This window comes from Ptiloglossa arizonensis, chromosome 7 (genome assembly GCF_051014685.1).
Source record: "Ptiloglossa arizonensis isolate GNS036 chromosome 7, iyPtiAriz1_principal, whole genome shotgun sequence".
NCBI lineage: Eukaryota > Metazoa > Arthropoda > Insecta > Hymenoptera > Colletidae > Ptiloglossa > Ptiloglossa arizonensis.
This window is the reverse complement of record NC_135054.1, coordinates 16,986,670-17,011,996: the sequence shown is the minus strand read 5'-3', so window position 1 is coordinate 17,011,996 and position 25,327 is coordinate 16,986,670. Positions and strand designations below refer to the sequence as shown.

The following is a 25,327-nucleotide window of genomic DNA, read 5'->3' as shown; positions in this document are numbered from 1 at the left end:
AATTACAATGTATATAATTGTCAGGCTTATTATTTTCTCGAGGCTTGACAGCTTCGACTCAAATCTCGTCCTTCTTTTTCCTAAGTTGCTTATCAATCGAGTTCACCCCGTAGAAGGACAAAAGCATCGAGAATTTAGTAAGAGAGATCAACAAAGTTGTAGAGAACATATTCGCAAGGATCAGAATCCAAATGATTCGTAGGGTGAGAAACTTAAGGTCTGACCATTTCACTGACACCTTCTCTCATCGGAAACTAATGTAAGTATAGCGAATTTGGAAAATAAATAGAGTTGACCCGAAAGGGGCTTCAGAAACAAGTTTAAGGAACTGGATACAATTGTCCCTTTGTATAACATATTCCACGAACCCGTCGAAGACACACATCTTCGTTAAATTAAACTTTCTGTCGCATAGTCCTCGAGTAATTTCGACGACAAGATTTATCGATAATAACAGATCTTGATTTCACAGAAAATGATTGAAAAATAATAGCGATGATCAGCAACGAGTAAGAACATTCTCAATTAGTTTTTTTAAATACTTTTAACGCTTGACAAACACTTATAAAATTATAAATCTTTTCAGAATTCCCATTTTTTCTTATCAGTTTTTCAATTTTTCGATAAATTGAATCGTTTTTGGCGTACTTCTTTATATTAAAGTATACTCGGTCAAGTTAATCGGACGTATATATATATATATATATTCGCTATAACGGTGATATAATCAACCGAACTTTCTACATCAAACGTTTTTTTTAGATTGCCGACGAGCATTTGTTTAATTTCCAGACAGAAGTTTAGTTTGCAGGCGAAACATTTCCTCTTAAAAATCTAACGATATAATAAATATATTTTACATAAATCTATACCTTGTCACGTGCATAAATATCTTCCAAACGCAACAGGGTTTGAATGGAAAGGATGTTCAATCTGGGGCTTTGTGATCAAGATACGCACAGTAGGTTAAAGTTTTTGCTTTAACGAACGCATACCATGTGTTTTTCGTATGTGAATACGTGTTCGAGTAATGTCAGATCAGTGACTATGTGGATAAATAACTTGTACCACGAATCACATAAGTAAACTTCAACTGTTTGTATCATGATAACAAATCTTCAGATTGCAAATCGGTGAAGGACATTTCAAATTCTTTTCACGGGAAGAATTAATTCTAAAAAAAGCTCCTACATTTTCCGTAACGTACTGCATATTTACGCTGGTTAAAAATAAAATTTATCGATACTATTCACCAAACACTAATTAAGCGCGTGGAATACGATCGGATGCGCAAGCTGATCGCTAGTGTACTTAAAAATTACGCTCTACAATGAGGGTTGGGTGTTTTTTTTTTACCATACGTGTATTGCACTACAGCAACAATATCGATACAACGAACCAGTGAAAATGAATAAAAAACTATAGGAATCGGTAGACAAACAATGATTTTCCTCGATCACCGTTTCTTGTCCAGCCGATAAATTCTACATTGTTTCTTCGCGAGAGTTATTAAACATATTCACGCGATACGTAAACACACATCCTTTCGTTATTTTCTGCGAACCTGGGACATGCGTTACAAAAATGAAACGTGGTATATACTGTTTACATAATAATGACTTATAACTCGGGTATAATTATCTCCTATTTGCAAATCTACGGAGAATTACCAAAAGGAACACTTGCTCGTAACTGTGTAATTTGAACAGGCATTATCATACACACACGTGGTAATCTAATTTGGGCATCAGTACTGGATCGTATTTCCCTATAAAAAGCAGAAATTTAAGTTCATCGCCATCAGACAGATTGTAGCTATACTTAAAGAACATGAACAAATACCTCGTACTTTGCATCCTGACGGCCTGCGTCGGGCAGGTAAGTACAGCATATAATTATTTTTATTCGTTTCTAAAATACAGAAGAAATTTTGTTGATTCGTTAGATTTAATTTTGTATATTGTATACACACACACGCGCGCGCGCGTACACTATTAGTATATAAAAATGTACACTACTGCTCGAAAGTTTCCAAACATTTGACCGAAATGCTATCAATCATTGAACTGTCGTAACTTTGTAAAAAATAGTCATATCATATCTTCATTGTTGTAATATCAATTATTCCTGAAAATATTCCGAAAACTAAGACCGAACGGCAATTATTATGCACACATTCTGTAGTTTTTACCATTTTTTTTTGTTAAAAAAATAACAAAAGCACATTACTTTTTCAAGCTCCCCCGATCTATATTTCTTTTTACGTTAAAATACAGCTATTTTCGAGAAAAAACTAAACGCATTCAGGGCAAAGTCATTAAACTACACGTATACCCGATATTTATTACCTTTTTATGGTTCGAGTAACATTTTAAGTTACAAATTGTTAATTTGGAAACTTATTGTTTTGGAAACCTTTGTAAAAAAAATGTTTCTAGAAGCAAACAGTGTTCTTTTTTTATTAAATTTTACAAAATTATTATCCCATTTATATATATATTTGTTTATCTACATTCACAATGTTCTTCAGGTATGGACTAGCTCCTCAGACATCGTTGAATCAGTAGTAAACGCATCTGTGGCTGAAATTACATCATTCATAAGTAACATCGAAAATTCCAGTAAGGTTCTGGAGTCTTCTACAAACGTTAAGTTGAGCGATCTTGTAGAAGAAAACGATATCTTAGTAAATACTACTGCACAGAAAGCCCTTCAACAAATTCGTGTAAGCATCCTTATATTCTCGACGAAATGTCGCTTAATTGCAACAAAACGATTCACGTTTGGTGATCAGTACTCTAGCCTATGACATCTGCTAGTATGCCAGTTGTTAAAATAGCGGAAGAACTTTTTTTCACTGTACAAGTAATTGATCGCGTGTGAAAAATTATCTCTGCATATCGTGTAATTCGCTAAATAAGTGTGCCGAGACGAAGACTGAATTTTCTTTTCGATACAATAAAAAAAAAAAAAAATACATTATGTTGAAGTTTTGAAGTCGTATATATTAAAGAGTTAAATAAGTGTCACCGCGTCGCGTGACGCCATTCCGTAAGATTTTTGCATCCATTCTCGATACTCAAACGTTTAAAATGTTATTAGGTCGCTGTGAATGCTGCTGAAGTTCTAGGAAAAAATGTCGAGAGCTGCTACACTAGTGCAGAGACTCATTTCATTAAACTCGTCTTGAACACAACGTCAGGCATCCAAAAATGCGAAGATGTAGCGGTCGATGATCTCAAGCTACAAATACATGAATTCTCAGTAGCGCAATCGGTAAGCATTGCACAATTATAGCGAATCGAACGAATCATTGTATGTAAAAAATGTACGAGTATATAGGTGTATAGGTTGTGGATACAATCCTGGAGAAATGAATCTTGCAAATCTACACTACCATTATTAACTCAGAATCCATTACTTTTAATTTCTACTTTCAGAATGCAACCAAGATCATCGAAGAATTGGAGAACATTGTTTCTAACTGTTCTTCGTTAAATCTAGTGCAAGTGGATAGCTGCGCCGTTAACAAGTACAACAATATTAGCCAAACCATCAAACCATTCGAGAACACCACTGTCACTCTATTAGTGAATGCTCAAAAAAATGCGACCCAAATAATCGGGTCGGCAACCAAATGCATCAATAATTGTACTATGAGTTTTATCTCCAAGGTCAACGACGAGGTGGACGCTTCATACACATGCATTAACAACTAAGGAGTTATCAGAAACGCACATTAAAATAAAGACCACTTTTACACAAGTTCAACGTGTTATATTCACTCTGACACCTTTGGGATGGTATCTTATATGGTATGTCCGATATTACCTGCACTCCTTTCGAAAAAATATTATCTTTGTTTCATAACCGATCAAATGACCGACCTTGATAAGAATATGTACACATTAATTGCTGGTACGATCAAGGTTAAAATATAACTCATATGGTGTTACGTATTACTGTAGTAAACTATATCATAAATAAAATCATCTATTGATACACTGAACAAATTATTTCAATCTTGTCTTTCTACCAAGCGCATCCTTGGAATAATACCAATGGGAAACAACAAGCTCGTAACAGCAGCATTCCAATTTCTTCAAAACTTACATATCCCACACTCGAATAAAGAAACGTCTAAATCCACGAATGGAGGGCTAGAAAAATTGGAAAATGACAGAGAATCGGGAATCTAGGTATTCTTAGAACCAGCCGTAATATCCGAGTTGGTATCTCTTTGCTCTTTGCTACATAGAGGGCGTACTGTGTTTTTGATAGGACGATTTCGGTCCAGAACAGGGGAACATGAACGAGCGCGCACTGGCGGAGGCTGTGATTCGACAGTACACGGAAGCGACAATTTTAGTTTCATCGGAGCAATTATTTCCTGACGAAATTCCGAAACGGTCTTATTCTCTGTTGCGGATTTATCTTCTAGAGTAGACGGTCTTTCTGACATAGACGTGTTATCCGTGATGGACGATTCTCGTTTGGTCATACGATCGTTATTCTTGTGGATTTCGTCAATGATTAGATGCGAATTTGTGTTTAGGATTTCGCGGATAATTGCTCGATGACGACGCTCTCGTGTTTTCTTGCCCCCGCGACGTACCGTACGTTTATGATGGGGCTAAAATTATTATATGGTGAACGTACTTCGTATTAGCCCTGGTGTAGAAATAATCCTATGGACATAACACAGTCGTGTTACCTTCGTCGCCGGCATCGAGTTTGGAACAGCAGATGAATGTTTGCATCCGCAGCAGGAATGATTCATGATCAGCAAGTGGATGCTAGAAGCAACTATAATAAGCTGTAATTGAACTAAGCTTATCGAAAGTGCAGTAGTCCAATACCGCAGGTGAATGCGGTCAATAGTTTAATCTAGAAGGGAGACAGAGTCAAACACTCTAAATTTACCATGCTGCAGGGGACTGGACAATCAAGATGCAATATTATTAAGACGGTAAGACGCAACTATCGAGACAGTAATACGAAATTATTGTACAATAACTAAGTACACCCGATGACACCGATTTGTGTCGCGTAAAGAGCAAATAGCTCAGATCGTGCCACCTCGTTTCCTTGACTTCTAATTGTTGCGCGGCTGAAATGGTAGATGTCCTTTTTGCACCTATTGTAATGCATGCGTAAAATTATTATACCATCAAACGTATAACAGGGCAATATAAACCTTACTGAATGTCTAATTTCGAATGTAACTAACTTGTACACGACGAGGTACACGAATGGCTACGAATTAATAATATTCCGTCAACAGCTTTGCGATATATACTCCAATGAATAAATTCTTTTTCAAGTACGTATAATTACGTTTTAAGCAATAATTTATATATATATATATATAATTAATATTTTGCATATTAAATAACACTATTACTTAGTTAATATTTAAACCGTTTAAATATCGAAGAATATTTTACTTCAATGTAAACGAGTAAAATAGAAGATTAATATTTTGCAAGAATTAATATCTCACGATTATTATTAAATGCTGCAAATTTCAATAAATTTTGCAAGTTTATCCGTTTACTGTATTATAAAAAAAAAATGATGATGAAACAGAATTTATGATGTGTACGATGACAAAATAAATTGACCTAGATGTTTATCCACCGTAAGTGCCTTACTACTCACAATTCATAAAATTAGTAAAAACCCTACTTAATGTCAAGTGGAATAAGTCCAACTTTAACACACTATTTTGTTACATTTTGCAATTTTCTACTAAAATAAAATCCAAAGTATTTCACAAACTTGGTAGCCAAGTTCTTTTTATGGTGAAAAATTGTTTCCTTGTTAAAATACTCAATCATAACATATAACTATTCCTAATACAGGACTTCCTGAAAAAATATTTGCACATCAAACCTTGAACCAGGCATATTACTATCTTCCACAATCAATGTTCAAAGCAATAATGCATATGCTAAGATTAATCATCCATTAATAAATATTTAAACTTTTATATTTTTTTTAATATCCTTTTTCATGAGAACATTATCAATCGTCCGACGAAGTTTAACTGACAAGAATATGTCCAAATTCTGCCGAAATTAAGTAACGTTCGAGTTCATTTTTATTGAGAAGACATTGTCAATCCATTGGTAATATGGAATTACGAATATGTTTTAAGGTAGTACTGTATTTTCAAGTCTTTCAACTAGAAAATTTTACACTATTGTATATTATGCTTCGCGGGAACGATAACGAAATTGCTTTCAAATGATACAAATAATTAAAAAAAAATATATTTTTTATAATTACCGATCGCATATATGTCTCTAATTCTTATTATATTTTATCTGTAAACGAACGTAATTTATTCTCTATAAAGGCGTGTGTATGTATGTGTGTATTTGACATTAATCATAAAAATTTGTTTAAAACTTAACAAAGGCCGTGTGATATCATACATGACATTAATATAAAATATTCTATACGCATTTTATAATCTACTTGTAGGTATTCTTAGTTCAACACTCACATATATTCATATATGTATACATGTGTATATCATATATAAATTTTTTTTGGACTCCATTGAAATAAATAGTCGGTTTAAAAAAGCGGTAAAATTGCTTTGTGTAAAAACGAATACTTTCTTACATTCGTACAAGGATAAATATTCAATTTACAATCAATTAGAACATAACAACATGTTGAAAACTCTTGGGTAAAACTATACTGTATTATACGAGGCTACCATATAGTTGGAAAAAACTATTTTCTATATTATCTGTCACATTTGCTAAATTGGTGCTATTCAGTTATATTTTAGTTTTATACACTACATCATACAGGATTACTAGATTTACTACCTATCTTAACAGACACTCATCTCAGTAACAATATAGACATCGAACCACAATAGGGATAGTCTTATTTTTTTCAGGTCACACGATAATTATCCGTGACACAAATGTATCAGCGAATTAACTCGACCAGCTCATAATTTTTCTGCAATAAATGTATTTCTTCTTGTTTTTTTTTTTTTTTTTTTTTTTTTTTTTTTTTTTTTTTTTTAAGTTTACTTAAAACTAAGAGTAGCAATAGTAGTTTTATAGCAGCAGTAGCAATAATGATAATATTTATATCTATCGTTAACATATTTCGGTAAAATTATATTAATAATTATAGTTGTAATCGTCATGATCATCATCATTTATATACATATATATTACGTATGCACGCGTACATATATGATAACGTACATTATAGCGTCCAAAACTCTGCACGATCATAAGTGTATATATATGTTACATGCACTGAACTTTTTCAGAAGAAATCTTATAGGTATGTATCAATTCAGCTCACGCAATCTTTTGCTCTATAGTTTCAGGATCGTGGCTTAGATCTAAAATTATAATTTTAAATATGAAAGTGATTGTCAGCACCGCGACGCATAATTTCTGTGATAATTAGTAACATTGATTTATAAAATTTGTCACTTTCTTTTGTAAATTTATTGATTTAATAGGGCACATTAGTCACGGTAAAAAAAATGTTTTCTTGTGAAGTTTTGTTTTTGAAAAAAAAATGGAATTATTAAAAAATGATATTGAAATTTTCTAGTTCATTTTAAAATTATATTCTTATAATACTGTATAAACTCAATAATTTTGTTAATATTAACCATGCTATGGTAATAAATATAAGAAACAAAAATTAAAAGCTTTTAGGAAAGAATCACCAAATAGCCTTTATACATTATGATATGTTTAAGACAAAAACGTCTTCTTAAAACATTTTTGTCCAACTTCAATTATACCGAGATACATCTTACAAAATCGAAGTGTTTGAAAATTCATGCACCGCGGTTCAAAACTCTCACTTCAGGGAGAAATTTAAGAATACAAGAAAGTACTAATATACAAGTATTGTGGGGGTATTGGAAACACAGAATAACAAATTATCCAACTACTGAGTTGTTTTTGAAAAAGAGATTTTCTTCTTGAAAACGCACTAGCCTTTTAAGATAGAACTAGCCGTGAAACTTCACGGCATTGTAATGTTATGTTGTTAAACGAATTCAACGTTTATCAAACAAATCTGATCACTGTACACGTTTTTGAAAACTCATTAGTATCTTGGGTAATACTACGATTATCAAAGTTTATATTGTTAAACAAATTCAGAGGTAGTTGAATAACTGTAATATAAATTTTTAAAATTTCAGTTCATAAAATGATCTATTAATGCATAATATTGAACTATAAACAATTTCCATTTCATTTGACAAAAAGCAACTTCTAAGAGATAATCAAATGTTTCTACCCACAAATCTTAATTATTTTCTAGAGCTCCTCCATAAATGCGATTGTACTTAATAAATCATGAGCAAACTCTTTTGCGATGATCTAATTGTTATGCTAGGTGTGTTCCCGACCAGTGAATTTTCTTCTCGACATATTAGTTATGTCTATGGTGGTTCGAAAACATCGTAGTATCACTCTACAACGAAGGACATCAACAATGAGTCGTAAAGATGCAATTAAAAAGGGCATTCCATATTGTTCGCCATACCCAATAAGAGAGCATTACAATATTCAGAAATAATGTGTTGAACATATTGCTTGACTAGCCAACCATTAATTTGAAGAGTCAAGTATAGTACAAACACAATATGAAATACAACATAGTCTTTTATGTGAAGAAGCCAAGTGGATACTCCATGGTACAAAAGTTTTAGATTTTTAAAATAATTTTTAAATTTGAAATATGTTGCTTATGAATTATTTCACATATTATGTGTATAATCCAATAAGAACATTCACACTTTAAATTACCTTTAGGAAATGGAAGAAAACCAGGGAGCATACCTGAGACTTCCAGAACATATCAAGCTCGATGTAGTATTTTTCTAAATGTGCAGGTACATGAATATACGATCTGACCTGTACACCTAGGTACTTGTCCAAAGTTTATATTGCTCCAGGACCTAGCAGGCACAAGAATCACCTTTGCTACTGTTTCTTTGGTCATTTGTCAACTTAATTTGGACAGGGAATTCGTTATATAATGCCACCTGAAATACCATATTTATAAGTTGTATTATTTAATATATAGAAGAAATTAATTATGTAAATATAAGAAATGAAAATAATTATATGTGACTAACTTCACGTTCTTGAGCTAAAGCATTCTTTGCTATCGTTTGAAAGGCTTGTTCCACATTAATGGCTTCTTTAGCGCTGACTTCAAAATATGGAATATTATTTTTAGATTGACACCATTGTTGTGCTCTCTTACTTTGAACCTGAAATATATCATTATTAATGCACACAAAAATGTTTAGAACTTGAATAGAAATAAATATTGATATGTAAATAAAAGTGTAGTGTACCAACATTAAATTTAAATTCAAATATCCTTACCGCATTGGATTCTAAATCAATTTTATTTCCAAGTACAACAAATGGAAAATTGTCAGGATCCTGAGGAGAAGCTTGAATTAAAAATTCATCCCTCCATGAATCTAGAGATTTGAAGCTAGCTGGTGCAGAGACATCAAACACAAGTACGCAACAGTCAGCGCCTCTGTAGAAAGCAACACCGAGAGACTGAAATCTTTCTTGACCTGCTGTATCCCAAATCTACTCAAACATAACAAAAATATATATAATAAATTAACAAAAGAAATTACACAAAATAATAATATTCTTTTTAAAAGAAATATATATTTACCTGCATAGTAACTATCCTATCGTCAACCCTAACTTCTTTGGAAAGAAAGTCTGCTCCAATAGTAGCTTTATATTGATTGCTAAATTTTTTGTTTACATACTGATTCATAAGAGAAGTTTTACCGACTCCTGAATCTCCCAGAATAATAACCTTAAGCAATAATTTCTTATGAGATGCCATTGTGAACTAAAAATAGAAGAAACCCATATTCGTTAAAAATTTTGTTAATGAATTATATTAAAAATTTTGTTTTCAAAATATTGTTCAAAGATAATACTAAAGTATGCAGTTATGAATCACAATCAAACTCATATAAATATGCTGCATGTCCAAATCAGAGATAACAATAAAGTGCAAATAATTAGTGTGTGTAATGAATGAATCAGCGAGTTCTCAGAAGTCTACTTAATCCAAGTTATTATAAATAAATACGAAAATCGATTTTGCTATAGAGAGGAAAAAGTACAGTACCTTGTAAAATAATAATTACAAGTCGAATATTCCGTTGTGAGATTATTTTTCGTTGTTGAATAAATATTGTATTAAGATGCAACAGCTTCGTGTGTAAAAGCACACTATAAAATTATATAAACGCAGAATGACGATCTGAATATTATGGATGCCTGACTTTTTCGTGAATCATTGAACGTGAATGGGACTCCCCTTGTAATGACGTATATACATTACTTGAAAAAAATCATTGCGCGAAAATATTTCGAATACGCATTTTGGCGGTTAACGTCTACGATATTCGTATGATATTATCGTGTATACACAATACACTCCGAAAGTGTAAAAGGAGCTATAGTAAAGCGTTAACATATATGATTGAACAGAGACAAAATAAAATCCGTTTAACTACGATGCTTGAAAACCTGTCAACACGCGATCTCGACAATTGAGATTTACTAGAACGATTGAAGAAGTGTCCTAAGAAACGTATATGATGCGCATCAAAAGATGTAGACGATGTTTGACAGAATAATAAAATACCAATTATAACTCGCGTTACCTTGAATTAGATAGAAAACAGTGAGTGAAGTTTTTCTGAGCTAGCACTTCACACAAAGAAAATGGCGTGTATGAAATCACGAGTATGACAACGATGTCGTCACCTGTTCTTCGCCACTTTTATCGACCGAGTACGATTAACACTCGATTGTCGAAATCGATCCCAACCTCGATATACATATTTTAAATTATGAAGGCGGCAATATTTAAACAGTTTATTCATTTTAGTACGAATATAGGAAATCAATATTTCTTCAGAATTATAGAATACAACTCAGTTTTCAAAAAGAAATGTTTTTATTTGTATAACATCACGTGATGAAAAAAACATCTTACATTGTAACTACTTTAATCGCATAAAAACCATAAAGTTGTTACCTACTAGAATTTTATGAAAATACAAAACTTTCAGCATAAAATATAAAATATACACTTTTTGTGTACATTATTTAAATAAAAAAATGAAATCAATACGCACACGGAATGTTTTGAATATATGCAATAAACCATAAATACAAATTTCTCATGACACAATTATGAAACATTTCTTAATCGATTAAATATGATGTTCCAGATATAAAGTGTGCGATTAAAAAATTGTGAACGACTCTTCGATTTCTTTTGATATGAGAAATTTCTATTTTCGGTTTGCCGCATAATTTTAGTTAGTGTACATTATTAAGTTGAGTCATTAAATTTACAAACATATCTTTTTTTTGATGGTCTAGTTTCAATATAATTCTCGCTATTGATATCAATACATCTTTTTTTCTTATTTAAATTCTCATTATGCGATTTTCTGTCTAATCTTGATTTCGACTGTAGTGTATCTCGTGATTTTGCCGAATGTTCATTAGTCTCCTCGTCCGATGATATGTTTTCTTTTGTATCTTTTTCAGTGTGATCTCGATTCTCCATTTGACAATGTCTAACTGCCGTGTATCCACTGAAAAATACATAAGATTCTGTATAATTACATAGTATAAGTAAACTAGTGTAGATGTAATGAAATATTTTATATGGAAAATGAACATACTTTTGTTTTCGATAAAGTTCATAAAAACCTTTATTGCTACTGAATTCGGCTAGTTTGAACAGAAACTTTTCATCATGGCTAATTACAATTAGTTGAAAATTCTTTTGATATTGTGATCGTAATTTAACAACCCTACAAAATAAAAAAATAATAAGTATTAAAATCTAGTAAGTAATAATGATTGTAATTATTCCGATAAATGGTTTTAGTAATTATTACTGATTAGTGAACCAAGAATTAAGACATACGTGGCTAATGCATTTGCTAAGCTCTCTGCATTTTGTTGATCTAAGTTTGTTGTTGGCTCATCCAATGCGAGAATTCCGCAATCTTTGCAAAACGTTTCTGCCAAAGCAAGCCTTATAATTATGGACGCTAAAACCTGGAATAGAATGTACGAAAGCGAATACATTTATTGCCTTTAATGTGACTGTTGTTACAAGATAAAATTTACTTTTTGTCCAGCACTGCAGCGACCTTTCATATCCAATTCATGACCATGTTTTGTTTGAACTAGTTTATAGTTGTACGTTCTTCTTGCAGTGTCTAAACCTCCAGTAACATTTGTGCATATTTCTATAGATGTAGTATCTGTTCCAGTATATACAAGTTTCCACATTTGCTTCATAATTCTGTTAATTGTTGACATACGTTCTTCATGATATTCTATCATAGCAACATCTAATACTTTACTATATGCATTTAAATTTAATATGATTTGTTGCAACACCTGGTTTAAAGATAAATTATTTCAAAAGTGTATCATTACCAATATTTAATATTAAATGTAAAAAATAACTGCAATTAAATAAAATGTTCATAATATATTACTGTTAATTCAATGCACTTTTTCTTATAATTTTTGTGAGCTTGTCTGTAGATTTCTTTGGCCAGCTCTTGTGTATACTGCTGAATTGCCCTTTCTAATTCTTCTTCATTACCTTTAGCCATATTTTTCTAAAAATATTTTAGATTATAAATATATATTGTTGTGAGAGTAATTATAATAATTAATGATACCTCCATAATAATTTCATATTCATAATTGTTTCTAGAATATTCTTAAATAACTGAATGAATTTATGTATATAGAATTATATACAAAAATGATCAAACTGTAACTATTGATTTATTTTTGACTTAAAAATTTTGTATTGCCTAATTACATAAACATCTTCTGTAATATTTTACCTGACGGAGTAAAATCTCTTCTTGATTCTGCAAGTTTTTCCATTTTTCTAATATTAGAGCATAATTTGTAACACTCAATTTCTCTTTCAAACTTAAACATTCCTGTTTTAAATTTTTAGTACTTTCATGAGTTTTGCGCAATAAAATGTTATCAGATAATTCTTTTTTCCGAACTTCTTGACGAGTAATTTCTTCCTTTAGCTTATTTATTGTTGCTTCAGTATCACTTTTTTCGCGCCGAAATTCATTGATTGAATTTTGGTAATTGTTTATCTTCCTTTCAGAAGATTCTAAAACCTCGGGAATTTTACGGTTCATAAATGCATCAATTTCTTCTTGTACTTTCTGTAATTCTGATAAGCGTCTAGTTCTCTCTTCTAACAGTTTTCTATTAACTTCTTGGTTTTGCCAATTATCTTTCTAGAAGAAGCAAATGATCACATTTTCTTTTGTTGTATTCATAATTTAGGGAAAACCTTAATATTCATTACATCTTTTCTTTATTATAAACAAAAATACATAATATAAATATAATAGTAATAAAGTATAGTAATACTATATATACCTTCTTTTTCTCTAATTTATCGATTCCTGAATTTAATTCAGTTTTTGCTACTGTGACTTTTTGTCTTAGTATATTTACTGATTCCCCAAGAGAAATTTCTTTTAAAAACAATGCTTCTTGCTGATCTTTTAACTGTTTTAATTTTTGCATGCCTGAACGTATTTGCAACAGTTCCTCGTGCAATGTATTCTGTTCTTCCCGAGCGTTTTGCATTTGTTCATTGTGCTTATTTATTGCAGATTGTGAACTTTCAATGTCATCACGGATACTTTTTAAAGATGCTTTCAATTCTTCTCTTTGGCTTTGAGCTTCTTTAAGACTTCGTTTTGATTTAATTCCTAGATACACAGAAGTTATTATTACAAATATTATATTTAATAGTTAACAATGATTTTTTTTTTATATACCTGCAATGTCCAAGGAAGTTTGAAAATTATCAATTGTTTGTTTGAGTGTCGAAATTTCATCAATGTATCGGTCCCACAACATAATATCATCCATGATATCTTTGCACATTTTTAATCTATTTTCGGGATCAGATTTTTTTTCCTTTAACTTTATTATACACGTTTGTGATTTTGTCAGCCTTTCTTTAGACGTTTCCAAATTATTCCTATAAATAAGCGAATAAATTAACATGGATTTTATAGTAATAAAGGATAAATAAATGTATAAGAAATAATAAAATATTTACATTATTTTGTCCAATTCATTTTCTTCTAATTGTATTACTTTGTCAACTATTGGCTTTAGTTGTAACATCTTATCATATTTCTCTTGTTGTACCTTCAATTCTACTTCACATTCTTTCAAACGACTTGGATGACTTTCCATTTCAGTTTTCATTTCCTTTAATAAGTTCTCTACAGTTTTGCGTTCATCAAAGCCTCTGTGGCATAATGGACAACAGGGATTTGTTTCTGTCAATTGTTTCATGTACTCTTTATAAGCACTACCTTGATGAGCATATATTCCTCTTTTGTCTTGTAAATCTTTTACTTTTTTTGATTGGAATAATAAAGTTTCATCATAGTTCTTGTAATCACAAATTGATGAAATCTTTTCTTTATCAGCTAGAACAAAATAGTTTATTAATAATGAATATAATGATAAGTTCTAAAAATATTAACTTACAATCCATTTCTTTCTTTTTCTTTTGTAATTCATGTTTAATATGTGATATAGTTGTTTCTAATGTTGTAGAATAATGTTCTTTTGCTTGAATTTCCTGCATAATAGATTCTATTTGATTTACCTAAAATTAATCAAGTTAATAAAATTAATAAATTGGATAAATTATACTATTTGCAGATGTAATAAGTTTTATTGCTAAGTACCAATTCCTTCTGAGCCATATTTAAATCATTTTTCAATTTAATTTGTGTTAGTTCTTTAATATCCAATAAGTTCATTATTGTTTCCTCGTGCTGGACTTTCAATTTTTGTAACTCATTTTCTTTAGAAAGCAATGTAGATTTATGTATTTCTAATTCAGTCTGCAATGAACTTTGCTTTAATAATGAAGCTATTTCTTCATCAACTGTATTTAAAAGTGCATCTATTTCATTTCGTGACTTAATTTTATCAATAACTTTCTTCCTTGCAGTATCCACATCCATTTCTTCACTCAATTGCTGAATTTTACTTTTTACTGTATTCATTTTTGATTCTGTAGAGTTTAGTTTATTTGCTGCAGCACCAACCTGTTTGATCTCCAATTTGATTTTATTAATTTCATTTCCTGCTTCAACTATTTCATTTTCCTTCAGATTCTTTTCTGATTCTATTTTTGAGTATTCACTACGCAAAGTATCTACTTTTATTTGCAATTCTTTTTCTTCTTCATTCCTTCTTATTCTATTTTCTTCTACTTTGTGTTCTAATTCCCGCATTTTTTCTTGTAATCTATTGTAAAGAACTATAACTTCTACTTCAGATACATTGGAATCTATGCTATCAAGATTCCAAGCAGACAGTGCCTCATTTAATATCTTATTACGAAGGGTAACTTTTTTTTCCTGATCTTTCATCTGCTGTTTTAAAGAACCACTGGTTACTCTTTCATCGGCTAACATGTTTGCTACCTTGGACTCATTTTTAACAATATTTTTTAAACTTGTCTCAAGCTCTCTTATTTTATCAGCTTTTTCTATTAATTTTTCATCGTATGATTTTATCTGTGACATTAATTCCTCCATTGTTCCTTCAAATACTTCTTGTATATTCTCTTTCAAACTATTCAGTTGCTGTTGAGATATATTATACTCTGCTTTTTTCTTTCTTTCTTCAGCTTGTAGATCTTTGTAATCAGAGTCCTGTTTCTTAATTTCTGTAATCTTTTGATTTATAGGTACCAATTCCTTATTAATTTCTTCTACTTTTGTTTGGATATTTTCCAATCGTTTTTTATGATCTTCAAGCTTTGTTTGTTTATCTCTTACTTCAGAAACTATTACTTGACAAACTTGTTTTTGCTCTTTCAGTACATTTATTTTATGTTGCAAGTCTTTCTTTGACTTCATAATACTTTCAAGAGCTTTGTTAAACCTAGCACTATCAAAAATTTCATCAAATTTTTCTTTCAATTTTTTACCATCTTGAAATGGCCAACTAAGATCTTCTTGATGACAAAATATTACATAATCCAAAATTGGTTTTGTCACACCCATTGTTAATGTTAATTCTGTATCAACATCAGCACATCGATTGGTTATTGATACCATCTATGTTAATAAATAAAGGAACCAATAAGAATATAAAGATAATATACGAGTGTATTAGAACTATAATACACACTATCAAAATATACCTCTTTTGTATTTTTATCCGTTCTAGTTAAAGTACTGTCAAGAGTTTTAAATCTCATTGTTACATTTGCTCTTGAAGATTCTATTGTTCTACATACTGTATAAATATTACCCACTGAATCAACTATTTCAGCTTTCACAACACCTCGCACCTATGTAAATGAAAATATTGAATAAACAATAATAATTTTCAAAAAATATGCATATTAAAAAACAAAATATTGTTTTAAAAGTCAATATTTTTCAGCTATTTCTAAATTTTCTATATAAATAAAGAAGTTCTAGAACAAGCAAAATGTAAATATTAAATTGTGTTGCCAAAGTGTATAAAATAATAGCGGAAAATCGTACTAATGAAGTCGTTGATAAAATCGGATCATGAATAAAAAATTTTCCACGGTCCGAGCCGGGTGGAAATTCGCCGCAAGTAGCAAATTTAAGAGCTTCAATAATCGTCGTTTTTCCAGTGCCATTTTGACCAAGAATAAGCGTTAAAGGTCGAGAAAATCGAATTTCAGCTTCGTCATTATCATCTCCAAAATTACGAATTCCACGTATGGAAAGTCTTCTTATTCGTGACATTATTTAACAAATATTAGTACAGTTCTTATAATTTCAAAATAATTAAATGCTGTAAATTAAGACATTAGATTAAAGTACACTTAGTAAATGGACAATTAATTAATTACTTTGTTACATACATATAAAGTTGAATTTTTTCATTAATATTACCTTCCAATAAACACTTATGATAGTTATGCAGGCTGCAGGTGACAGCACTAAACATGTAGTATGTCCATCAGTAGTGCACATAAACAAAACCAGTTAACTATATAAGTTATTATTTACGTATATAAATAGCAATCTTTCCAATTTTACAATATAAGAGTTAATTAAAAAGAATGTATGAAGTAATAATAATAATAATGATAAAAATCTTTCCTCAAAGAGTGTGAGAGGTTTTAGAATAGGCGAGGTCCGAAGGTTTTGTTAATTAAAAATTGTAGAAAAAATTGAATGAAAAAAAGGTATTTATTTTTTATTTTCAGAATATTATATTTTCAATGTTTAACAAAATTTAATTATTTAAAAATGTAAATATTTTTAATTTCTTTTGAAAGTCTGAGCTTGGTAGAGGGATTCTTAATGGGTCACGTTTATTTCTCGGTCACAAATAAAAGGTATAAAAGCCAGTATTTAGCAGCAATCATGAGAAAGGAAGGCCATAAACATATATAAAACCATAAACCAATAAGGATTGAAAAATACTTTCTTAATAGTCGCTAATATAGAGTTTTTTAAATGTATGTAATAATATTTTAATTGAATAGGATGCGTACGAGGAACTTGCGAGAACTAACTTCAGCTTATAGCTCTCTGACGGTAATTTCTAAAACTTCCACCTATCGTTTTATGAGTTGTACATAAGTCAAACATAACCTTATAGTTTACATTTGAATTTCAAGATAAATATGTAAAAATTGGATTTTACAGAATTTTTAAAATAACAGCACCATCGATATGGTATTTCTTAATCTTACAGTATCCAAATCATCACAACATTTACATACGTTAAAAGAATTGAAAAAAATATTTTCATTAAGTAATAAAACAACACACAAATATGTTTGGAACAGAAAATCACATACAATTCCGCAAAGTGGACTATGGGATGTATTATTCTTCGGTACTGACAAATTTTCGTTAGAAAGTTTAAAAATCTTGCATAATATGTGGTAAGAAATATTTACATTCAATGTGACAAATTATTTATTTTTTGTGTGTATACTTGTAATTTTGAAAATACTTAATTTTTCATTTAGTAAATCTAAAGTTTTACAACAATTGGAAGTTGTTACTGTAAATAAAGGAAAAGAGAATGAAATCACAAAGTATGCAAAAGAAAATGACATTATTATACACAAATGGTCACCCGAAATCAATGTATCTAAATTTCATATTGGAATAGTTGTTTCGTTTGGTCATTTGATTCCATTCAATATTATAAATTCATTTCCATTGTAAGTTACTTTTTTTAACAAATAATGTATAACAATTCTTTTAAATAATTTACATTATACCTATAATATACTTTGTTAAAATTTGTGCACCAATGACTATTCATTAATATTTTACAGAGGTATGTTAAATGTTCATGCAAGTTTATTACCAAGATGGAGAGGAGCAGCACCAATAGTATATACATTAATGAATGGAGACTTGAAAACAGGAATTACAATAATGAAGATAATGCCAAACAAGTAAAATTTATCATGATCTATAAAAACATTAGAAATATGACTTTTTATCTACTTTGATATTTTGAGAAATTCATGATTCTCAAATTTACAGAAGTTATTTAAATATGTGTGATATAAACTAAATGACTCGAGTAAGAAGTAGTTTACTACATTATATTACTGATATAATTATTAACACTTTTCAAATTGTATTGCAAGCAAATTTGCTTCAACAAAATGTACATTTTAGAAATTAAATATTATTTCAGATTCGATATAGGAGACATAGTGTTACAAAAACAAATTGATATTAGTGAGCATGAAACATTGCCTGAATTATATGCTAAATTAGCAAAACTTGGAGCAAATCTCTTGGAAAATGTATTTGAAGATTTACCACAATTATTGCAATCTGCAAAATCTCAAAATAAAACAAATATCACATATGGTAAATACATATATATGATTGCTCAGATTATTTATTTAACAATATGAATTCTAAAATATCTAATTTATATTTTTTAGCACCAAAAGTAACATCGAAACTAGCTTTAATCAATTGGAATGAAATGTCTGCAAAAAACATTTATGATCTACAGCGTGCTCTTCTAGGATTATATCCATTAACTACAATATTTCAGGACACAACAATAAAATTGTGTGACATCAAAAAAATAGAAGAATCAATTCCAACAAAACTTAAAGAAGAAATGCCAGGTAAAAGTGCAATTTATGTATTTTACTTCGTACTAATAAGGAATAAAAACATTAAAACATTAAAACATGAGATATTTTATGTATAGGTTGAAATGATTTTATATTTACAGGAGTTATAATATATGATAAAAAAAGTAAAATATTAATAGTAAAGTGTAAAGGAGAAAGTTGTATTTCTGTAAAAAAAGTAATTATTAAAGGAAGAGCTCCTATGTATGCAGAGGATTTTAATAATGGTTTTCTGCTTGGTAGAAATAAAACAAAAGAATTTTTTTCGTAAATAACGTCTCTTTTTGACATTTTCATCAGTTTCCCACGAGCGTTGAAGCTTGAATGTATATTGTAAAAAAATATAAATATGTAAAAGTAAAAATTAATTTATTCGTATTAAAAATTGCAATATTAAATGTTTTTATGTTTTAAATTAAATTAGATTTTAATGAAAATGTAAAAATTGTCTTAATATGTAATAAATACTTGAAAAATTCGAAATTGTAACATATAATAATTGTTGCTTCTTACAAGTACAGAACATTCTTATATTTAACTTCTTTCTTACCTTTGTAAATATATATCTAGAATTCTTGAGAACATGGGTCACCATGTGTATATAAAGATATAGAAACTATATAAAATTAAGCGAAGAAGAGTCAATTGAAAATAATTACTGAAATCTTTACTAAAGCAATGTAAAAATTCTGAAACATATTTGAAAGTAAACTTTACAGTATGTATTTTCAAAGGACTGTTTAATCGGAGGAAAAATTTTTCACTATATTCTGTATATTTTACAAAAAACATAATGACATTCAATGTCTTAATTTATTTAAACGTGGAATTATAGCTGCAGACATAAAATTGTTGATATTAAGTCTCAGTTTCAGAGGCCTGAAATAAAAGAAATATTTTTACTATTACAGATTCTTTCTTTTATTGAATTAATTTAGCTTCAATATATATTCCTAGTAACAATTTCAGGTCAAAGATAAAAGTATCCATAAATAAGTTTTAGTCTAATTTGTTACTTTGGCCTGCTTCAAAATTATATGAAGTGTAGGTGTATTATCCATCTTTTATGAAGAATTGTTCCCATTTTCTTATAAAAGTGAGATTTTAATTTTTTTTTTTCGTATTAATAACTAATTGCCATTCGATATTTCGTAAATGGAACGTTGTATTCGATTAGTGAATAAATAAAGATGGCACTGCTTTTACTGAAAATAATTAGTTAATGTTAGCAACTAGTTATTAATAAGATTGTTTTTTCTACATTTAAGGTCATTGACAAAATTTAAAATTTATATGTGTTTAATATTAAAGTACTTTATATTTTGTCAAGTATTTATATTTTTGCATATTATCAACTGCATAGTAATTTGATTCTAAACATTTTATAGACCTTAGAAGTTAACACCAACTATTTATAAAACTTATCTTCTTTATCTTTGTTTTTACTTTTTTCGACCAAATAAAAAGTACCTTAAAAGTATTTTTGTTTAATGTTGCAATGCATATGGATAATAAACAATATTTAACTTACACTAGGATCGCAGTCTGCACAATGCCAAGAATAACCTCTTCTTTTGGGTGATTTTTTAACTGGTGGATCAAGACAGGTGAAGTGGTAGCACTTTTTACATTCATCACACCTGAAACGTGAAAAATGGTAATGTCATAAATTCAAAATATATTTAAAAGATTGATGTATAATATATTTATATAACATGAACACTAACATGACAAGATTTTGACTGGTGCCAGGCATATCACAGACATTGCAATGCGTTAAAAGATCTGTATCTTTTCCTCTTTTTGCATTTCCCGTAGATACCCTATTACTCGTACTATTAGTAGATGCATTTGCTGTTACAGGTGTAGCATTTGAAACTAAAGACTGAACAGACGGAACAGGCGGAGGTGGTAGTTTAGGTGGTGGTGGAGATGTGATTTCAGTACTGGTAGATGTGGCTACAAACATCTGTGGACTTGATTCAGAAGCAACGTCACCCTCTGGTCTTGGTATAGGCTTTATCTGTTTAATGATATAAATATAAGTTACTTCGCTTGATTGTCGGTATTTAAATTTCGAGGGTTAAAAACGTAAGTGGTATAAAAAGTATATTTACGGTTGCGACAAAATAATAAAAATATACCTTTATTGTTATTCTTCTATGAATTTCTGGCTGACTTTGTCCTTCTGGATTTTCTACATCAAGACTTTTTCTTTTATGTTTTCGTTTTCTTTGTTTCACCCCCGTAATTGGATCAGGTGTATATCTTTTATGCTTCTCCCTGATAACATGTAGCAAAATTTTGTATTCCACATTCACTTAAAAAAAACATTTTACAGACCTTCTTCTTTTTTTCGCACTTCTTTGTGAAACGGATTCTGTGCCATCTGCTGGAGCCACCATATATTCAGGTGATCCTTCCCGTGCTGCTATTGTCACATTATTAATAAGCTGCTGATTATATACTGGTTCCCCTGATTGAATTGGAGTTGAAGATGGAGGATGTGGCCCAACTGGTTTTATAGTCACCTGTACGTATTTCATTTAAGAAAATAATATTCCATTATCTACTTTATTCATATATTATTAAGCAGATAGTAAAAAAGAGCCGACGTTGAGTAAAAAGCAAAGGAAGAACGTAATATTGATGGTAATTACTTTTGGTGTTGTAGGTGTATCAGGAGCTGTGACATTTGTTACACTACTAAGACTAGCAGATGAATTTTTCGAAGTGCTAGGCGTCGTTGGTGTTGTAGGCACATGCACCTCTTGTGGTGGTGTTGGTGTAGGTGTCGAAGTTAAATTAGAATCATCTTTACAATGCCTTAATTTACGTGGAGCTGATGTATCAACACGTTCAACCTCTGATCCAGAAGATTCCTTATCGCATTCGGAGCACTGCCTATATTAAGAAGAAAAATTATAAAAACTGTTTTCTTTTTTTGCTTCAAACATATTACGAAGATATTTTGGTAAACATATAAAAAATAAACACGACGTGATAACATACCATCCCATTAATTTTGTTTTCTTGGGCATACGTGATAAGGGTGGACTGAGACAAGATAAATGATAATGAAGATGACATGTGTCACACTTTGCAAGAAGATGTTGATTTGTAGATCTTCTGCATATCCCACATTGATGCCTTAATGTTAGTTCACCTTTATGGTTTTGATCTTGTGCCTGACTACTTAATACTCTACCCTCGCGTACACCTTCTGCTCCTTTTCCAACTGGTAAGGGAAAGCCAACACCCATTTTCAAGGCAGCTGCAGTTGGCACACCTAAACTTGTACCTATCAAAAGAGACGATTCATTTGTGCATTTTATATATCAAATATATATTGTAACTTACCTAAAGTTGGTGTTATCCTTGGTTTTGCCAGGTCAGTTATTTGTGGTAAAGGTTTTACATAACCGCTATTTTGGAGTACTTGATGATACATTTCTATTTTTTCTTTCAATGTTACATTTACGCGAATTTGTTCTTCATTATCTTTCATCACTTCATCATACTTTCTGTCTAGCCTCTGTTGTTCATTAAGTAATTGAGAATTAACATCAAGAAGTTCTTGTAATCGCCTTTTCATTGATGTTACTCGCAAGTTGCGATCCAAATAATAACCAATAAATTCTACACTAAAAGCAGGTGGAATATGCCATTTCTTCCTAACATCGACTAAAGCTACAAGTTGTGCTTCCTGTGCTTCCAATGCAGCTGTATCGACACCCATCAGTTCTGCTTTTCTTGCTAATTGTCGACAAGCAGATGCAGATGTAGTTAATAAGCGAGGCATTTTCTGAGTTGGTACTGCAAATAATACAAATACATACTATAATAATTAGTCAATTTTGTTATATTTGTAATAAATAACTTACCCCATGGTGGTGGTCGTGATGCTTTATGAGCTAAATATTTATGCCTATGTTTTGCTAGTTTTCTTTGAATTCTACGTTGCTCTTCAGTATCTAAGTGATTAGGTTGTTTTAATAACTGTTGTCTGTACTGAGCTCGTAATTGTAGAGCCAACCAATTGCGTCTACGTCTACGAACAAGAGTTTTATCGGAATGAAGTTTACAGTGTGCATAAAATGGATCAGCCTGATCAACTTCTTCACTATGAGCTTCAGATAACAGACCTTCTCTTTGTGCACTATAAAAACATCATATTACATTTTTATTGTAGAAAATTAATATATTTTTAATTACATATAAATATATGTATTACATGACTTAGTCGTTTCTGTACATTATTCTTACCAAGTAACATGGAAATATGTATGACACATTCCTGCATCACATTCTATACATACACCAGTACGAGCAAAACGTGCATCTTCACACAAAGAACATTGTTTTGCACCCCATTTACTATATGCCATTTCAAAGAGTGTTACACTTGACAAACGATCAACCTAAAATATATAAATATATATGTGTACATATATATCTAAAAATGTTCTTGATTTACGTATAATAGAAATAAAAACCTTCCATACTTCTCCAAAAGCAACCCCAGGTACATAAAGTGCACATACTAAATGGACCCATTTGCCTACATCAGTCTCTTTAAAAATTCCACCTTTGTTTGGACAAAGTTCACAAGAAGGATCTTCAATGCCTGCACTGCAAGCTTCACAAAACCAAGGTGCTGACTGACATAAAGAATCAGTACTTGAAAAACTTTCTACATCAGATACACCATAACAGCCTGAAATAAATTTATTTGTAACATTAATCTATCTTTACAAACTGTAATACAAATGAGATCTAAACTTTGAATTTATTAATAAATTAGAATGCATGTTTCATATTTTTACCTTCATGCACACTAACACCACATCCATCACATTCAACAATTTCATTAATATCATCACTTCTATCTCCTAAGCAACCGCAACAAATTAACATTTTATTTAATTTGTCTTCAAGTGGACCTCCTTTTAATGATTGCTGCCGAGCTTGTTCAATTACATCACCCACTGTTAAATTAGGATTTTCTTTTCTATTAAGTAATGGGTCCTCCAAGGAATCATCAGATTCCTCTGATGCATCTTCTTCCTCTTTCATGTACATACACAAACATTTTATTAGCTGGCTTTAAAGAACATGTTAATGTTCAATGACATATTTAAAACTATGATGATGGATGTTACCTTTTCCAATATCATTAGAATCTTCTGAATCATCATCAGATTCTTCACAATGATCTTCAATTCTGAAATCACTATCATCAGAACTTTCACCTAAATCAAAGTCAAGTAGAGGTGCTGTTCCTACAGGCTTGACTCTCCTTTTTTTTGGATCTCTTTCAACTGAAAAAAGAATATAGGTTAGAATTTATTATTTATTGGTGTTTTGAATTTATTATTTAAAAGATAAGTATATTAGTGAAATATTTTCCAGTAAAGAATACATTTATTCAAGAGAGTGTATATTATCAAAAAAATATAAAAAATTAATTCTAGGTTATGTAAGTGTTTAATTCACGATAAATACATACAGTAGCTTGACATATTATTCTTAAAATGACACTTTTATTTAATTTCAATGAGATTGCTGTGTACTTTTTGAATTACACGGACTTAATTTTCTCTTTCAGTGGCTCTGACACTTTGTATATGGCTATATAGTTTTTGAATGTCTCCCACTACTCATTGAACTCGACGAGTCGTCGCTTTGTAAAATACTGACATACGCGTAATTCACGACGCCGGCGATGTGAATTAGGTTAATTTTCTGTATATTATCTCCAATATGTATTAATATAACATATAACATAAATAATTATTAAACGGCTAAATGTTTTTTAAATTAAATTTATTTTAAGTGATGGTAACTAAAAACTTTTGACAGAAAATCATGCACATGTTCAGGTAACGCTACGATCATTTTATGTCAGGGCGGAAGTTTGATGAAAATATGCAAACATACTATTTTGAAATATATTTGTCAGTAAAATATAATTTTTATTTTCATTACAAACATACATAATCATATACTTTTTAAAAAACAAACTGTGATCACAATACAA

The 25,327-nt window shown here is 30.3% G+C and overlaps 6 protein-coding genes across 30 annotated transcripts; 2 read left to right on the top strand and 4 right to left on the bottom strand.

The window, feature by feature from the left end:
• Positions 1 to 463: 463 nt before the first annotated feature.
• On the top strand, positions 464 to 3,765 carry LOC143149711 (uncharacterized). Its single transcript, XM_076317283.1, has 4 exons — positions 464 to 1,878; positions 2,531 to 2,725; positions 3,103 to 3,276; positions 3,441 to 3,765. The coding sequence occupies exons 1-4, from the start codon at positions 1,831 to 1,833 to the stop codon at positions 3,717 to 3,719; spliced, it is 696 nt and encodes a 231-aa protein (XP_076173398.1). The 5' UTR covers positions 464 to 1,830; the 3' UTR covers positions 3,720 to 3,765.
• On the bottom strand, positions 605 to 5,298 carry LOC143149713 (uncharacterized). 2 transcript variants are annotated; one of them, XM_076317291.1, is made up of 4 exons: positions 4,114 to 5,298; positions 2,513 to 2,582; positions 1,843 to 1,911; positions 605 to 1,768 (listed from the first exon to the last, which is right to left on the bottom strand). In XM_076317291.1, the coding sequence occupies exon 1, from the start codon at positions 4,499 to 4,501 to the stop codon at positions 4,196 to 4,198; it is 306 nt and encodes a 101-aa protein (XP_076173406.1). In that variant the 5' UTR covers positions 4,502 to 5,298; the 3' UTR covers positions 605 to 1,768; positions 1,843 to 1,911; positions 2,513 to 2,582; positions 4,114 to 4,195. The 2 variants fall into 2 exon arrangements, with proteins under 2 accessions (XP_076173406.1, XP_076173405.1); XM_076317290.1 differs by having other exon boundaries at positions 1,843 to 2,582.
• A 1,292-nt stretch (positions 5,299 to 6,590) lies between these two features.
• Positions 6,591 to 10,833, bottom strand: Rab7 (RAS oncogene family member Rab7). Of its 7 annotated transcripts, none has more exons than XR_012992848.1 (6): positions 10,724 to 10,833; positions 9,712 to 9,897; positions 9,402 to 9,620; positions 9,146 to 9,283; positions 8,847 to 9,052; positions 6,591 to 8,478 (listed from the first exon to the last, which is right to left on the bottom strand). XR_012992848.1 is itself a non-coding variant. In XM_076317288.1 (6 exons), exons 2-5 carry the CDS (start codon positions 9,889 to 9,891, stop codon positions 8,966 to 8,968), a joined length of 624 nt encoding a protein of 207 aa, XP_076173403.1. In that variant the 5' UTR covers positions 9,892 to 9,897; positions 10,724 to 10,833; the 3' UTR covers positions 6,591 to 8,478; positions 8,922 to 8,965. The 7 variants fall into 7 exon arrangements, 5 of the variants coding, with proteins under 5 accessions (XP_076173403.1, XP_076173404.1, XP_076173402.1 ...); XR_012992849.1 differs by having other exon boundaries at positions 6,591 to 7,381; XM_076317288.1 differs by having other exon boundaries at positions 8,922 to 9,052.
• A 283-nt stretch (positions 10,834 to 11,116) lies between these two features.
• On the bottom strand, positions 11,117 to 17,631 carry Rad50 (DNA repair protein rad50). Of its 4 annotated transcripts, none has more exons than XM_076316028.1 (14): positions 17,023 to 17,626; positions 16,673 to 16,952; positions 16,324 to 16,473; positions 14,852 to 16,237; positions 14,649 to 14,769; positions 14,209 to 14,587; positions 13,922 to 14,127; positions 13,515 to 13,852; positions 12,950 to 13,369; positions 12,590 to 12,715; positions 12,213 to 12,488; positions 12,007 to 12,140; positions 11,759 to 11,890; positions 11,117 to 11,668 (listed from the first exon to the last, which is right to left on the bottom strand). In XM_076316028.1, the coding sequence occupies exons 2-14, from the start codon at positions 16,901 to 16,903 to the stop codon at positions 11,401 to 11,403; spliced, it is 4,167 nt and encodes a 1,388-aa protein (XP_076172143.1). In that variant the 5' UTR covers positions 16,904 to 16,952; positions 17,023 to 17,626; the 3' UTR covers positions 11,117 to 11,400. The 4 variants fall into 4 exon arrangements, with proteins under 4 accessions (XP_076172143.1, XP_076172142.1, XP_076172144.1 ...); XM_076316027.1 differs by having other exon boundaries at positions 17,054 to 17,626; XM_076316030.1 differs by having other exon boundaries at positions 11,512 to 11,687; positions 17,054 to 17,629.
• LOC143149039 (methionyl-tRNA formyltransferase, mitochondrial) lies at positions 17,281 to 22,298 on the top strand. 14 transcript variants are annotated; one of them, XR_012992676.1, is made up of 10 exons: positions 17,733 to 18,057; positions 18,145 to 18,342; positions 18,460 to 18,582; positions 18,831 to 19,009; positions 19,087 to 19,278; positions 20,824 to 20,944; positions 21,151 to 21,297; positions 21,495 to 21,547; positions 21,629 to 21,820; positions 21,962 to 22,298. XR_012992676.1 is itself a non-coding variant. In XM_076316036.1 (8 exons), the coding sequence occupies exons 3-8, from the start codon at positions 17,843 to 17,845 to the stop codon at positions 19,556 to 19,558; spliced, it is 1,077 nt and encodes a 358-aa protein (XP_076172151.1). In that variant the 5' UTR covers positions 17,332 to 17,349; positions 17,443 to 17,704; positions 17,816 to 17,842; the 3' UTR covers positions 19,559 to 19,623. The 14 variants fall into 14 exon arrangements, 5 of the variants coding, with proteins under 5 accessions (XP_076172149.1, XP_076172151.1, XP_076172153.1 ...); XR_012992674.1 differs by having other exon boundaries at positions 21,151 to 21,378; XR_012992671.1 differs by lacking the exon at positions 21,495 to 21,547.
• Positions 19,886 to 24,936, bottom strand: LOC143149038 (PHD finger protein 14). Of its 2 annotated transcripts, XM_076316031.1 has the most exons (14): positions 24,797 to 24,936; positions 24,450 to 24,608; positions 24,114 to 24,356; positions 23,793 to 24,004; positions 23,554 to 23,708; positions 23,172 to 23,446; positions 22,648 to 23,103; positions 22,300 to 22,588; positions 21,948 to 22,191; positions 21,631 to 21,818; positions 21,432 to 21,570; positions 21,015 to 21,310; positions 20,819 to 20,927; positions 19,886 to 20,166 (listed from the first exon to the last, which is right to left on the bottom strand). In XM_076316031.1, exons 1-14 carry the CDS (start codon positions 24,807 to 24,809, stop codon positions 20,146 to 20,148), a joined length of 2,799 nt encoding a protein of 932 aa, XP_076172146.1. In that variant the 5' UTR covers positions 24,810 to 24,936; the 3' UTR covers positions 19,886 to 20,145. The 2 variants fall into 2 exon arrangements, with proteins under 2 accessions (XP_076172146.1, XP_076172147.1); XM_076316032.1 differs by lacking the exons at positions 19,886 to 20,166; positions 20,819 to 20,927; positions 21,015 to 21,310 and having other exon boundaries at positions 21,438 to 21,818; positions 23,784 to 24,004.
• Between the last annotated feature and the right edge of the window lie 391 nt (positions 24,937 to 25,327).

Bases quoted from the DNA above. Each gene is read 5' to 3' on its own strand.
- LOC143149713 (XM_076317290.1), bottom strand. From the start codon at position 4,501: ATGACCAAACGAGAATCGTCCATCACGGATAACACGTCTATGTCAGAA.
- LOC143149039 (XM_076316034.1), top strand. From the start codon at position 17,843: ATGGTATTTCTTAATCTTACAGTATCCAAATCATCACAACATTTACAT. The intron at 19,010-19,086 runs GTAAATACATAT...TATATTTTTTAG, and splicing joins TAAAACAAATATCACATATG to CACCAAAAGTAACATCGAAA. The intron at 19,279-19,388 runs GTAAAAGTGCAA...TTATATTTACAG, and splicing joins ACTTAAAGAAGAAATGCCAG to GAGTTATAATATATGATAAA.
- Rad50 (XM_076316028.1), bottom strand. From the start codon at position 16,903: ATGTCACGAATAAGAAGACTTTCCATACGTGGAATTCGTAATTTTGGA. The intron at 14,128-14,208 runs GTAAATATTTTA...GCTTATTTATAG, and splicing joins AATGAATTGGACAAAATAAT to GAATAATTTGGAAACGTCTA. The intron at 11,891-12,006 runs GTATGTCTTAAT...TTTATTTTGTAG, and splicing joins TTAGCAAATGCATTAGCCAC to GGTTGTTAAATTACGATCAC.
- Rab7 (XM_076317284.1), bottom strand. From the start codon at position 9,891: ATGGCATCTCATAAGAAATTATTGCTTAAGGTTATTATTCTGGGAGAT. The intron at 9,621-9,711 runs GTAAATATATAT...ATGTTTGAGTAG, and splicing joins ATAGGATAGTTACTATGCAG to ATTTGGGATACAGCAGGTCA. The intron at 9,284-9,401 runs GTAAGGATATTT...GATATATTTCAG, and splicing joins TTGATTTAGAATCCAATGCG to GTTCAAAGTAAGAGAGCACA.
- LOC143149711 (XM_076317283.1), top strand. From the start codon at position 1,831: ATGAACAAATACCTCGTACTTTGCATCCTGACGGCCTGCGTCGGGCAG. The intron at 1,879-2,530 runs GTAAGTACAGCA...AATGTTCTTCAG, and splicing joins TGACGGCCTGCGTCGGGCAG to GTATGGACTAGCTCCTCAGA. The intron at 3,277-3,440 runs GTAAGCATTGCA...TTCTACTTTCAG, and splicing joins AATTCTCAGTAGCGCAATCG to AATGCAACCAAGATCATCGA.
- LOC143149038 (XM_076316031.1), bottom strand. The intron at 23,709-23,792 runs GTATGGAAGGTT...TATATATTTTAG, and splicing joins CTGGGGTTGCTTTTGGAGAA to GTTGATCGTTTGTCAAGTGT. The intron at 23,104-23,171 runs GTAAGTTATTTA...TATTATTTGCAG, and splicing joins ATCACGACCACCACCATGGG to TACCAACTCAGAAAATGCCT.